This window comes from Scyliorhinus canicula, chromosome 2, assembly GCF_902713615.1.
Source record: "Scyliorhinus canicula chromosome 2, sScyCan1.1, whole genome shotgun sequence".
NCBI classification, from domain to species: domain Eukaryota; kingdom Metazoa; phylum Chordata; class Chondrichthyes; order Carcharhiniformes; family Scyliorhinidae; genus Scyliorhinus; species Scyliorhinus canicula.
The window spans coordinates 73,093,809-73,109,328 of NC_052147.1; the positions used below are offsets into that span (position 1 = coordinate 73,093,809).

The 15,520-nt window shown below is 43.9% G+C and overlaps 1 protein-coding gene across 1 annotated transcript in view; it reads right to left on the reverse strand.

Moving 5' to 3' along the window:
- ralgapa1 (Ral GTPase activating protein catalytic subunit alpha 1) overlaps positions 1-15,520 on the reverse strand; it is a 338,673-nt gene that overhangs the window by 284,061 nt on the left and 39,092 nt on the right. Inside the window, 4 exon segments of the mRNA XM_038790243.1 lie at positions 3,827-3,942; positions 13,597-13,695; positions 13,698-13,773; positions 14,173-14,216. Coding sequence (XP_038646171.1) covers positions 3,827-3,942; positions 13,597-13,695; positions 13,698-13,773; positions 14,173-14,216 — 335 coding nt within the window.

Below are 15,520 nucleotides of genomic sequence, written 5' to 3' on the forward strand. Positions count from 1 at the left end.
TGAGAAAGGATGTATTAGCAATTTTGAAAAACCTTCGGGTCGCTAAGTCCCCTGGGCCAGATGGGATATATCCTAGGATTCTTTGCGAGGCAAGGGATGAGATTGCAGAGCCTTTGGCTTTGATCTTTGGGTCCTCACTGTCCATGGGGATAGTGCCAGAGGACTGGAGAGTGGCCAATGTTGTTCCTCTCTTCAAGAAAGGGAATAGGAATGACCCTGGTAATTATAGGCCAGTTAGTCGGTAAGTTAATGGAAAAGGTCCTGAAGGATAGGATTTATGACCATTTGTAAAGATGCAGCTTAATCCGGGATAGTCAACACAGATTCGTGAAGGGTAAGTCTTGCCTCACAAATTTGATTGAATTCTTTGAGGAGGTAACCAAGTGTGTAGATGAAGGTAGAGCAGTTAATGTTGTATACATGGATTTTAGTAAGGCATTTGACAAGGTTCCCCATGGTCGGCTCATGAAGAAAGTAAGGAGGTGTGGGATAGGAGGGAATTTGGCCAATTGGATAAGTAACTGGCTATCACATAGAATACAAGAGGGTGGTGGTGGATGGAAAATCTTCAGACTTGGGACCAGTTACCAGCGGTGTACCACAGGGATCAGTGCTGGGTCCTCTGCTATTTGTGATTTTTATCAATGACTTGGAGGAGGGGGCTGAAGGGTGGGTCAGTAAATTTGCTGATGACACCAAGATTGGTGGAGTAGTGGATGAGGTAGAGGGCTGTTGTAGGCTGCAAAGAGACATTGATAGGATGCAGAGCTGGGCCTAAAAATGGCAGATGGCGTTTAACCCTGATTAGTGCGAGGCGATTCATTTTGGTGGGAAAAATTTGAATGCGGATTACAGGGTCAATGGCAGGATTCTGAGGAATGTGGAGGAACAGAGAGATCTTGGGGTTCATGTCCACTCAAGTGGATAGAGCCGTGAAGAAGGCCTATAGTGTGTTAGCGTTTATTAACAGGGGGCTTGAGTTTAAAAGCCGTGGGGTTATGCTGCAACTGTACATGACCCTGGTGAGACCACATTTGGAGTATTGTGTGCAGTTTTGGTCACCTCACTATGGGAAGGATGTGGAAGCATTCGAAAAGGTGCAAGGGAAATTTACCAGGATGCTGTCTGGTTTGCAGGATAGGTCTTATGAGGAAAGTTTGAGGGAGCTACGGATTTTCTCTTTAGGGCGGAGCAGGATGAGAGGAGACTTAATAGAGGTTTATAAGATGATGAGGGGGATAGATAGAGTGGACGCTCAGAGACTATTTCCTCGGGTGGATGTAGCTGTTACAAGGGGCATAACTAAATGGTTCAAGGTGGGAGATATAGGAGGGATGTCAGAGGTAGGTTCTTTACTTAGAAGAGTGGTTAGGGTGTGGAATGGACTGCCTGCTGTGATAGTGGAGTCGGACACTTAAGGAACGTTCAAGCGGTTATTGGAACGGCACATGGAGCACACCAGAATGAGAGGGAGTGGGATAGCTTGATCTTGGTTTCGGACAAGGCTCGGCACAACATCGAGGGCTGAAGGGCCTGTTCTGTGCTGTACTGTTCTATGTAAGACTAAATGAATCACCATTGTGAGTTTCTGCTAATTGCATTCATTTGCAGGCCTTTGATGTGGTACTGAAAAATGAAGCCATTTTCCCATACAGACACTAACAGGCATGTTTTAAAAGGTTTGAAATGTAACTTCTTAAATTTAGGAAACTGTAAACCACTAAAAGTACCAGACATAATTTAATTTTTTTTAATTTACATTCGATTACTTTCATGTCGTGGATAAAAATACTTATTTCCTATTATATACCCATTCCCAACTGTATCAAACTGCATCAAGATACCACAGTAAATATATTTTAAAGAAAAGCGTTTTTTAAAAAGTATAACATTCTGTCCATTTATGCTGGGTCATGATAAATTTGATGTTCAGCAATAAACACATTATTCTGAGTAGTAACTGGATGAAAAACATTTCTCACAATCTATATAATTTCGGGTACAACTAGAGCTCAGATCACTGATTGTGCCCAAGGTGAAAACTTCAGAGTGTAACATTTTTTTGTTTAACACCTGTACACGACTGCACTGGAAGTGACTGCACACACAAAGTTTCTGTACATTGACTGTGTTCTACAGTACAAGTCAGTTGACCTAACAGTATTCTGACATTACCATAGACTAAACAATGTAGGCCTAAAAAATGTGTCAAGCTATTACCATCAATACAAATAAACAAAATATGACTAGTTGGTCCAATATTTTTAAACTCTGGTTTGTGTCTTAGGAGCAGACTTCAGCAACATTTCCAGGATGAATCGAAAGCACTTTCCCAACCAAACATTGTGCTAGGAATGTGAAACTCCCAAAAACCATAATATTCTTGTCAATTAACTGGGTGTATTAGTAATGCATAGCACTGATTTGCTTATTCGCCAACCAAAATTATCCATCTGCTATTAGAAACCAAGTGCAACACACCCATAATAGCAGTTGTGAAACAGAAATTGGCTATGTTTACTCAATGAAAAGGTTTTTGGGCAGTGGGTGGGAAGCACAAGGAAAAGCAGTGTGATTTTTCTCTCGCTGGTAGCTCTGTAACTCTCCACTCTCTGGCTGATTCCTGACTCTGTTCCCTACACAACTAAGGCAATCCCTACCAACAGTTCTTGCTGACAGGCTGTTGTAATACTAAGCTCAAATTAAATTCTTGCATTTTTTTTCCTGAACTATACCTGATTAGTGAACATTTTTTAAAGAATTGCTCAAGTACCCCGTTAATAAGGAGAAAGAAAATATAGCAGTGAATCATTGTTCTTTCCCCCATGTTCCTTAACTTCAAGGAGCACCAACTTCCTTTCGTCTCTTTACAAAAAGTCCACAGGATCTCCAATGCTGCATATGTTCAGAGGGAATAGATAAATAGCTCTCCTTGACAAATTTTGCTCCAGCTCAAAGCTCACTTTATTGCCCAGTGTTCTGTAACTTTCTGGAAACATTTTTAGCCTATCTGATCATCATAGAATTTACAGTGCAGAAGGAGGCCATTCGGCCCATCGAGTCTGCACCGGCCCTTGGAAAGAGCACCCTACTTAAGACCACGCCTCCACCCTCTCCCCGTAACCCCATCTAACCTTTTGGACACTAAGGGGCAATTTAACATGGCCAATTCACCTAACCTGCACATCTTTGGACTGTGGGAGTAAACCCACGTAGACACGAGGAGAAAGAGAAATCACCGCACAGATAGAGACCGAGGTCAGAATTGAACATGTAAACAGTTTTCTACCACATTGCCAACAAAGGAATCCGAACAAGACAGGAGCTTAAGAAGATACAAGGATATTTGTGGTCAATGAGTTCTAATATTATTGCACTTCATCTTAAAAACACAAACAAAGTGCAAAGGAAGACATTTAAACTGCCTAGGTGAGAAAACTGAAATAGTCAGAACTTCAAGCTACATGTAATCCACACGAACATTAAAATGCATCAATACTGTTCCCTAGAAAGGGGATGGGGAAGATGACCTAAGACACAAATTTCTGAAAGGGCTCAGCACAAGAGAGTTTGGAAACCATTGGTTTAAAGTGACAGAAAGAGTACAGTATACATGCTATAAACTGAAATTAAGAATAACATTGGCAAATATTTGGGATCAATATGCCTTCCCATAGTTTCTTTACTAGAAATTTAAAGAGGAAACAAAAAATATTTGGAACAATTCCATGGACGATTAAAATACAGTTGTTAGTCTGGTGGCTTAGTAATTAGACTTTAGGCCGATTAACAAGGTTGAGTAGGGTTAGTACAATAAAGTGTCTACCTGGATTACCATATATTTTAGCAGCGCATCAAGAAAGTAGCTTGTAAGATCATCTTGTCCTTTATCTCCGGATTGTGGGGGTACAAGGGGAGTGACTTCTTCTGGAGTGACTTGAGCTGTCAGATAAATATAGAAGTACAACACTGATCATAGATCAGAAAGATCTTACTGTGAATATAAAATGCATTTTATTCAAGATTATGCTTCCAGACAAGATTATGCTTCCAAATTCTCACCAACACAGATCTGTCTTACCACATTGGCTTAATTGCTATTATGCCAGTGAGAAAGACAAACACATTTATATCTGACTTTATACTATGACCAAGGTTATAAGTAATGATTCATAACTCCCCTCCTTAGGTGATCTTAATGGCCAATTATCTTTGAACTGATGCAAAGTCCCCAACTAGCAACTTCTTTAAAATGTGTTCAATTTATTTACATCAACAAAAACCTGCATTTATATAGCCCCGTTAACGTAGCAAATGTCGCGAGAGTTTCATGGCAGCATTAACAAAATTAAACATCGAGTTACACAAGGATATAATGATAAATTACCAAAAGTTCGGATTAGGGGCAGAGTCAAGGGAAATGCCGATTCGGGGGAACCATAGATTTGAACCAGGGAAGTGGGATGGAAATCTTCAGGGATGGGAGGAGAAAGGAATTAGGACACTAAAAGAATTGTTTCTTGGGGTTCGGTTTGCATGATTGAAGGAGCTGGGAGCCAAGTATGGGCTGAAGCAGGGGGAAATATTTAGATACATGCAGGTTCGAGACTTTGCAACAAAGGGGGCACAGAGCTTCCCAGTGGAGCCGGCTTCAACATTTGCTGGAGGAGGTGCTGACGACAGGGGGACTGGAGAATGGGGTAGTGTCGGCGGTTTATCGGGCTATTTTGAAAGAGGAGAAGGCACCGCTGGAAGGGATCAAGGCAAAGTGGGAGGAAGAGTTGGGAGAGGGTATGGAGGAGGAGTTCTGGTGTGAGGTGCTCCGAAGGGTGAACGCCTCCAACTTGTGTGCAAGGTTGGGGCTGGTACAGCTGAAGGTGGTATGTAGAGCACACCTCATAAGGGCGAGGATGAGCTGGCTCATAGAGGGAGTAGAAGATGTGTGTGAATGTTGCAGGGGGGGGGGGCACATTCATGTGTTTTGGTCCTGTCCAAAGCTGGAGGATTACTGGAAGGAGATTTTTAGGGTAATCTCTAAGCGATGCACGTGAAACAGGACCCGGGCCTTTGGGAGGCCACATTTGAGGTGTCAGACCAGCCGGGGTTGGAAACGGGTGCGGAGGCGGGTGTCGTAGCATTCGCCTCATTGCGGATCCTGTTGGGGTTGAGATCAACCTCTCCACCCTGTGCCCTGGCGTGGTGGGGAACCCGCTGGAATTCTTGACTCTTGAGAAGGTCAAATTTGAACTGAGAGGACTGTAGCCACCGAAGTTGGCCATTCCCTCAATACAAAATGGAGGAACGCAAAGCTTGCAGGTTAAAATGGACAAAGTTTGCAGCACAAGCAGGCTGCACCAAGCCAATGTGTATTCTGTCTGCTAAGAGAGCAGACAGCACCGAAACGAACATTCCGCATACCAATGAGGCAATCTCCGGGATAGTTAACATAGTAATGGAACGATCCCAGGGACAATGGACACAAATAGGGAAGTGATTGCAACAGTATATGGGAAACCAGACACCCCGGCACCAGCGGGGTTCGAAAACAAAGCACCTGAAGGCCCGCCCAGTAGCCGAGGGACAGCCTCAGTATTGGGGGGATTCAAATAAATCGATTGGGAAGAGACCCAATCGATTCCGAGCAGGTAGAGGGTCCACCCAAAAGGGAACGAAGCCCTAGGACCTATAAAAGACAGGTCCCAAACTTAGTTAGTTCTTCTTGACCAGCCCTCTCGACCAGCCTTTTACCGAAGAAGACCTTGACCGAGAGAGAGGAGAGGTTTGGGACAGCAGCCGCCAGTAAGCAAGTGTCTCACAACGATCGCTACCAGAGATAGACACTCCTGACCCCTTTTTAACCCGTACCAACCTGAAGTCTGCGGACCAGTGCAGAGCAAGAGGCCTTGTCCCCTGATCCGGCAGTTCCCTTTAAGATAAGTATTGGTTTATTTAGTGGTAGGAATAGTTTAGTCATCTTAGCGTGTGCATGAGTAGATTATAATTGTATTATAATAAACTCATTTGTTTGAACTTACTAATTGGTGTATGGTTTTATTGCTTTGAACTTGACCTTGAAACTTGTGGCGATATCTTAACGATACCTGGCGACTCCAGAGCTAAGTAACGAAACAGAGCCAAATTGAGTGCTAAGCACACTCACCCAGAACAAGCAACAGGACGGATGGAGGGATTCTACAATTCATGGCCGTTATTCATTATGTACTTTCGAGAATTGGATTACATCGAAAATTAGGGGAGGGGGACTGTATGTGTTAATGGTGACTATGGGTGATTCCTGATTCCTTTTTGTTATTTGTTAATGTTAACATGCGGGCTAATGTTTGGGGGTTTGGTGGGAGAATGGGATTGTTGTTATTGATATGAGGATTGACATTGTATTTGTTATTGATTATTGCTGGGTGTAAATTTGGGAGAAAATATGGGAAAAAGGAGAAGAATAAAAATATTTTAAAAAAACGATACATGACCAAAAGTTGGCTCAAAAGAGGAGATTTTAAAGAGTTTCTTAAAAGGGGGAAGGTAATGGAGTTAGAAGATCAGGGAGGAAATTCAAGAGCTTGGGTAAAAATATGGGGTGCTCAGAAGGCCAGAACTGGAAAAACACATATGGAGAGTTGTAGAGCTGGAGAAGTTAATAGGAAGGGCAAGATTATGGAGTGATAAGAATTTTAAAATTGCAATGTTGCCAGACTGGGTGCCTATGTAGGTCAGTGAGTATAAGGGTATTAGTTGAATGAGTCTTGGTGAGAATTAGGATATGTGAGAAAGTTTGGTTGAGCTCAAGTTTATGGAGGGTGGAAGATGGGAGGGAGTCAGGAGCCTGGGTGGCATTACCTTGTGTTTCCAAGGGTGTATCCTTTACCCCTTCATTTCTCATCCCCCTGGCAACAATATCCAAAAGCACAGCTTTAATTTTCACACGTGTGCTGCCTCACCACTTTCAAGGAACTTTCAACTCCTCCAATGTTGCTAAATTATCAGACTGCTAATCCGACATCCAGCACTGAACAAGGAATTTCATCAAATTTAACATTGGAGAGACCAAAGCCCTCGTCTGCTGTCCCCACTAAACTCTGTTCCCTAGCAACCACTCCATCCCTCTCCCTGGCAACTGAGACGAAAACAGACGGTTTGCAACCTTGTTGACATACTTGGTCCCAAGATGAGCTTCCAGACACTTATCTAGACCTAGGCCGTTTATTTCCATCTCTGTAACATCACCCAATGTTGCCCCAACTCAGCTCATCTGGTGCTTAAATCCTCATGCATTCCTTTAGACTAGACTATTCCACTGCACTCCTGACTGATTTCCCACATTCTATTCTGATGTTGTCCAAAACTCTGCTGTCCAGGTCCTAACGTCCACCAAAGCCCCATTCTGCTAGCAACCGAGTGCTCGCTGACCTCTGCCAGCTCCTGATCAAATAATGTCTTGATTTTAAAATCTCTTCCTTGTTTGCAAACCACCTCTGCACTCATCTAATTCTGACCTCTTGAACATACACAATTATCACTTTAATGTTGGCATGCCTTTAGTTACATAGATACAAGCTCTGGAATTTCCTCCTCTATCTAGTTTTCCTCCTTTGAGTGCTTTTACAATCTACTTCTTTGATGACTTAATGTGACCTAATATCACCTGATGTGCTTAGGTATCATATTTTGTTTTATAATGTTTCTGTGGAGTACATTGGACATTTTATTATGCTAAAGGCAGTATATAATATAGAAATTCTAAAATTTCTGCCGATCCACTACTGGATGGTGGAAAAGCCATGGACCAAATTAGAAATAGTAAGAAGTCTTACAACACCAGGTTAAAGCCCACAGGTTTGTTTCAAACACGAGCTTTCGGAGCACTGCTCCTTCCTCAGGTGAATGAAGGAGGTATGTTCCAGAAACATTTATACAGACATAGTCAGAGATGCCAGACAATGCTTGGAATGCGAGCATTTGCGGATAATCAAATCATTACAGATCAAGAGATAGGGGTAACCCCAGGTTAAAGAGATGTGAATTGTCTCAAGCCAGGACAGTTGGTAGGATTTTGCAAGTCCAGGCCAGATGGTGGGGGGTGAATGTAATGCGATATGAATCCAAGATCCCGGTTGAGGCCGTACTCATGCGTGCGGAACTTAGCTATGGGTTTTTGCTCGGCAATTCTGTGTTGTCGCGTGTCCTGAAGACCGCCTTGGAGAACGCCTACCCGGAGATCAGAGGCTGAATGCCCTTGACTGCTGAAGTGTTCCCCGACTGGAAGGGAATATTCCTGCCTGGTGATTGTCGCACGCTGCCGGTTCATTCGTTGTCGCAGTGTCTGCATGGTCTCGCCAATGTACCACGCTTCGGGACATCCTTTCCTGCAGCGTATGAGGTAGACTACATTGGTCGAGTCGCACGAGTATGTGCCGCGTACCTGGTGGGTGGTGTTTCCATGTGTAATGGTGGTATCCATGTCGATGATCTGGCATGTCTTGCAGAGATTGCCCTGGCAGGGTTGTGTGGTGTCGTGGTCGCTGTTCTGAAGGCTGGGTAATTTGCTGCAAACAATGGTTTGTTTGAGGTAACGCAACTGTTTCAAGGCAAGTAGTGGGGGTGTGGGGTGGCCTTGGCAAGATGTTCATCTTCATTGATGATGTGTTGAAGGCTGCGAAGAAGATGTCGTAGTTTCTCCGCCCCAGGAAAGTACTGGACGACGAAGGGTACTCTGTCAGTGGTGTCCCGTGTTTGTCTTCTGAGGAGGTCGGTATGGTTTTTTGCTGTGGCGCGTTGGAACTGTCGATCGATGAGTCGAGCGCCATATCCCGTTCGTACGAGGGCATCTTTCAGCATCTGTTGGTGTCTGTTACGCTCCTCCTCGTCTGAGCAGATCCTGTTTATACGGAGAGCTTGTCCATAGGAGATGGCTTCTTTAATGTGTTTCGGGTGAAAGCTGGAGAAGTGGAGCATCGTGAGGTTATATGTGGGCTTGCGGTAAAGCGAAGTGCTGAGGTGACCGTCCTTGTGTCCAAGAATGCAACTGAATTTGGAGTATAGTCCATGGTGAGTCTGATGGTGGGATGGAACTTATTGATCTCATCGTGTAGTCGTTTCAGTGATTCTTGGCTGTGGGTCCAAAGGAAAAAAATGTCATCGATGTATCTGGTGTATAACGTCGGTTGAAGGTCCTGTGCGGTGAGGAAGTCTTGTTCAAACTTGTGCACGAAGATGTTGGCATATTGAGGTGCAAATTTGGTCCCAATGGCTGTTCCGTGCGTCTGGATGAAGAATTTGTTGTCGAAGGTGAAGACTTTGTGATCTAGAATGAAGTGGATGAGTTGCAGAATTGCATCTGGAGGTTGGCAGTTGTCGGTGTTGAGGACTGAGGCTGTTGCAGCAATGCCGCCGTCATGGGGGATGCTGGTGTAGAGTGCAGAGACATCCATTGTGACGAGGAATGTTCCTGGTTCAACTGGTCCATGGGTGCTGAGTTTCTGTAGGAAGTCCGTCGTGTCTCGACAGAAGCTGGGTGTACCTTGTACGATGGCTTTCAAGATGCCTTCGATGTGGCCAGAGAGGTTCTCACACAGGGTCCCATTGCCTGAAACGATAGGACGGCCTGGTGTGTTGGCCTTGTGTATTTTCGGGAGGCAGTAGAGATCTCCAATGCGGGGATTACGTGGGATGAGAGCACGTAGGGTGCTCTGAAGGTCTGGATCCAAGGTCTTGATCAGTCTGTTGAGTTGGCGGATGTATTCCTTGGTTGGATCTGCGGGTAACTGTCTGTAGTGTTCCTGGTTGTTGAGTTGTCGGTATACTTCTTTGCAGTAGTCCGTTCTGTTCAGTATGACGGTGGCCCGTCCTTTGTCTGCTGGTTTGATGACGATGCTGCGGTTGGTCTTGAGAGCGTGGATGGCATTGCGTTGTGCTTGGGTGAGGTTCGGGGCTGCCTTGTGAATGCGACTGATGAATCTGGCATTGACACGACTCCTGACAGCTTGAGCATACATGTCGAGTCTAGGGCAGCGGCCTTCCGGAGGGGTCCAATTCGACTCTCTCCTTTTCGGTTGCTGCACCGCAGATCTCGTGGTCTACTGTTCCGGTTCATTGGTCGTCTCCTTAGGTTCGCGGTCAGTCTCTTGGGGTCTGTGGAAGAATTCCCGGAGCCTCATTCGCCTGATGAATTCCTCTGTGTCTGCCGCGAGACTGATGGGGTCCATTTTGGTGGTGGTGCAGAAATTGAGTCCTCTGCTGAGGACTTCGGTTTAGTCTGGTTGAAGGGTGTAGTCCGACAAGTTGACAATAGATTTCCCTGTATTGTTTTCTACTGTGGTACCAGGGGAAGCTTGGTTGCTGCTGGTGGTGATGCAGAGTTTCTCAAGCTTCCTGTTCTTGGTGTGCATATAGGTGGCATAGTATCGTTGTCTCATTTGTTTGGCGGTGTTACGCAACTGGTCTGCTGTGTCCTGAGCGCAAGTTGAGAATATGGCCTCTATCTTGGTTTCCAGGTTGCATCAACTGCTGTAGATCTGGTGTACGAGGTGTTTGAGGAGTGTGACAGAGGTGCGGCGGCAGAGTCTTTCAGCGTAGTCTGTGTTGTAGGTCGACTTGAGTGGGTTTGTGATCTGTAGCCCTTTCGGGATCTTGTCTGCTTTTTTGCATCTTTGCAGAAACTTAATGTTAGTGTCTATATGCGCGATCTTCCTGGAGATCCTCTCCACTTTGTGCCGGCAGTTTGCGGTGTCGATGGTAGCCATGATGTGGAGATGCCGGCGTTGGACTGGGGTGAGCACAGTAATAAGTCTTACAACACCAGGTTAAAGTCCAACAGGTTTGTTTCAAACACGAGCTTTCGGAGCACTGCTCCTTCCTCAGGTCTGTCAGTTGTCACGGGACACAACTGACAGAGTACCATTCGTCGTCCAGTACTTTCCTGGGGCGGAGAAACTACGACATCTTCTTCGCAGCCTTCAACACATCATCAATGAAGATGAACATCTTGCCAACGTCATTCTCACACCCCCACTACTTGCCTTCAAACAACCGCGCAACCTCAAACAAACCATTGTTTGCAGCAAATTAACCAGCCTTCAGAACAGCGACCACGACACTACACAACCCTGCCAGGGCAATCTCTGCAAGATATGCCAGATCATCGACATGGATACCACCATTACACGTGGAAACACCACCCACCAGGTACGCAGCACATACTCGTGCGACTCGACCAATTTAGTCTACCTCATACGCTGCAGGAAAGGATGTCCCAAAGCGTGGTACATTGGCGAGACCGTGCAGACACTGCGACAACGAATGAACGAGCATCGTGCGACAATCACCAGGCAGGAATGTTCCCTTCCAGTCGGGGAACACTTCAGCAGTCAAGGGCATTCAGCCTCTGATCTCCGGGTAAGCGTTCTCCAAGGCGGTCTTCAGGACACGCGACAACGCAGAATTGCCGAGCAAAAACTTATAGCTAAGTTCCTCACGCATGAGTGCGGCCTCAACCGGGATCTTGGATTCATGTCGCATTACAGTCACCCCCCACTATCTGGCCTGGACTTGCAAAATCCTACCAACTGTCCTGGCTTGAGACAATTCACATCTCTTTAACCTGGGGTATCCCTATCTCTGGATCTGTAATGATTTGATTACCCGCAAATGCTCGCATTCCAAGCATTGTCTGGCATCTCTGACTGTGTCTGTATAAATGTTTCTGGAACATACCTCGCCATTCACCTGAGGAAGGAGCAGTGCTCCGAAAGCTCGTGTTTGAAACAAACCTGTTGGACTTTAACCTGGTGTTGTAAGACTTATTACTGTGCTCACCCCAGTCCAACGCCGGCATCGCCACATCAAATTAGAAATAGGCTGAAGGACAGCTGGTGAGGTAGAGCTCAGTGTCATCCTGACTTCCTTTTCAGATGATGTCATTGCGGGACAACATGCAGATGAGAAATAGGAAGATTCCCAAGACAGAACCTTGGCAGATCACAAACACAAGAACAAGAGAAGCCACTGAGGTGGAATCTCTGGCTAGGATCAGACAGGTTGGAATGAAACCAGCTCTCTGCAGTTCCATCGAACTGAATGATGGAAAAGAGGCATTAGAGGGCAATGGTTTTGTGAGTCATTAGGGGCAGCACGGTAGCATGGTGGTTAGCATAAATGCTTCACAGCTCCAGGGTCCCAGGTTCGATTCCCGGCTGGGTCACTGTCCGTGCGGAGTCTGCACGTCCTCCCCGTGTGTGCGTGGGTTTCCTCCGGGTGCTCCGGTTTCCTCCCACAGTCCAAAGATGTGCGGGTTAGGTGGATTGGCCATGCTAAATTGCCCGTAGTGTCCTAAAAAGTAAGGTTAAAGGGGGGGGGGGGGGGGGGGGGGGGGGGGGGGGGGTTGTTGGGTTACGGGTATAGGGTAGATACGTGGGTTTGAGTAGGGTGATCATGGCTCGGCACAACATCGAGGGCCGAAGGGCCTGTTCTGTGCTGTACTGTTCTATGTTCTATCTCAAAGGCAGGTCAAGAAGGGGTAGCAACGCTGATAGAGTCAAATAGAATATAGTTAGTAACCTTGTTAAGGGTCTTTTCAATATAATGCCAGGAATGAAAACGTGCTTGGATGGGTTCAAACATGGATTTGCGCATCTTTGGACTGTGGGAGAAAACTGGAGCACCTTGAGGAAACCCACGCAGACAAGGAGATAATGTACAAACTCCACAGTCACCCAAGGCTGGAACTGACGCCGGGTCCCTGGCGTTGTGAGGGAGCAGTGTTAACCACTGTGCCACCGTGCCGCCCATACTGAAGTGCTGTGCTATTTCTATTTTAAATCAAGTTATATTATTTTGTAACATTTATCTACAAATTTGATTTACCTGCACAACTGACCTGCCAGTGAGAGAAAGCACCAATGAACATCAAGTAATATTTTCAGTATTTAAAACACAATATAAAGGACTGAACATCCCAAAATGTAACATATATTAGCCAAGTTCCTTGCAGACAGAAACAATATTTGTGTGAACACCCATTTCAGCTCAACAAAATAAGTGACAGCCATTCCCCGACTCATTTCTCCAGGCAATCCCTACCAGTCAGGGTCAAACTGCCTCATTTAAGTTTCAAACAATGCTCGGCAGGTAACGGTCAGTCACCTCAGTATTCTCCATGGCAAACTCTCTTCCAGAATTTTCTTGCCAACCAATCAGCACTTTCTTCTCATACAGTATACATTGCTTTCCCATTTATCTGCTTTCTTGCAAAGTGTCCTGATGAGTGCTTGATGAAAAGCTTCAACATGTTTCTTTTTTCAGCAGTAGTCCTTATAATGGTATCCACAAGGTTCTCACTTTAATGTGTATCTTACAAGTTTTCATCACCCAAAGCGGGGCTGATCGACACTTGGTAAAATTATGCTAAATTCAAATTGTTGTGCCCTTTTTTTTGAAAAGTGAAAATATACATATATACTTTTTGTGCAATTACATTACACTTGGAAGCATTATTTTGTTTATACAGATTGAGCTATGGCATTTACAACTGTAGCACTACAGCACAGCAATTGGAGGAAAAGACAGAAAATGCCCAGTTCTTACTTTCATGAAGATGAAGTGGGGAATTAATCAGATTGTCCAGTGTTCGAGGTCCCTGCTCGGAGGACAGAGGTGGGAAACCAGGAATAAGGCAGGCAAAATCAGCAGCTGTTCTTCAGTGCAATTGTGTTGGAGTGCTTGCATCCATAACAAAAAGAGACGTACACCTTCTCTTCTAATCTGGAATGGATATATAATTTAAAATTTACTGATGAAAACTTTGTGAAACACTTTTTATTCATCAGATCTCTAATTAAATTTGTCATAATTAACTGTTTTAAAAATGGTAAACAAAGTGTTGCTTATGTAACTCCAAGTAATATTTTCATTATTCAAAACACAATATAAAGGACTGAACTTGTCTAAAGGTGCCATTTTTTATATAAGTAATATCAAAACACGTTTATTATAACATAAAAGTAACCAATCTATGAAGACTGTAAAATAACCCTGGGATAAACAAATCATTGGGAAAAAATAGTAAAATAAGATCAAATACAAAACATGCATTACATCATACTGGGTTTTAGGACTTTTCTAATGATGTCTTAAAAATTTGGTTTAAAAAGTATGCATAACCTTCAAGGAGTTCCCAATATGAAGGAGTTTCTTTAAAATCAAGCCTGCAAAAGAAAAACAAAATTTATATCGTTGAAAAATAATATTGGAAACAGTATAACTTAAGGACAAAATATCTGAGCTCTCAGTCAAACTTGATAAATACTTACCAAGTCCATGGCATTCTCTTTAATACTCTTGATGACTTTTGCACCCCATGGCATAATTTTATTGCCAAAAGGAAAAGGAAAGACCACTGTTTTATTCAACTTTTTGCGCTATTTTTGTTTTATATATCACAATTATCTTTTCTTTTCACATTACTGAAATGACTGCGTGTTGAAGACTTGATTCAACTATTTTCGTAAGCTCACCCATGCCTGCCACGGAACAGTTTTTAAACCATCTACTGTGATGGGGTTCGAGTTGGGAGCCCCACATCATTGCTGTAGAATTTTTTGTGGTTTACCAGCTCAGTGACCTATGCCAATAGGCCACAGCAGGAATACAATGTCCAGAGGATATAATCTTCAAATAGAAAATAAAAATGAACAGATTTACATTGAATAATTTTTCTCAGTAAATCACTTGCCATAAAAGATTTCTGTTCTAGCATATAGCTCATCAATAGATGGGATGTCACCACTCAGAGCACTAGGATGGAAATACTTACCTTAACAGATAAAAGCTGAAAAAGGTGAGTGGGGTAAACCCTGATAATAAAGGATGCTGCAAGGAAGTGAGGAAGGATCTTGGTTCAAGAGTAGGAAGAATAAATAATGTGGGGTAGAAATAAGAAATATCACGGGTCAGAAAGTGCTGGTAGGAGTAATACATAGGTTTCCTAACAGACTGACTGTTGGACAGAGTATTAAGCAAGACGCGAGAGAAGTTTGTAACGAAAGCAATGCAATAATTGTGGGTGGCTTGTGTCTTCACAGACTTGCTAAATTAAATTGGCACTAGTTTGGAAGACATGTTCAGGGAATGCATTCAAGATAGTTTCGTATAATAAGACATGGAACCAACCAGGGAAAAGACTATTTTTTAAGACTGTGTTTTGTGTAATGAGACAGGGAGAGTTAGAAATTGTACAGGAAGGAATTCTCTAGACGGGGTAAACATAAAATATGGTTGCTTTCATAGAGTTTGAGTAACATATGCAAGTCTGAAACTGGAGCATTGATCTCAAATAAAGCAATGAAAAGTTATGACTATGGATAAGCCAAATATCTCCTAAAGAGGTATTTTATTTTTCTCAATGCACCTACACGTCATTGAGAAACAAAACTTCCATCAGAAGAGTGATTCATCAGGTACTAAAGATGCAACAATAGCATTGTATTAAATGAGAAGCCTTATAACATTG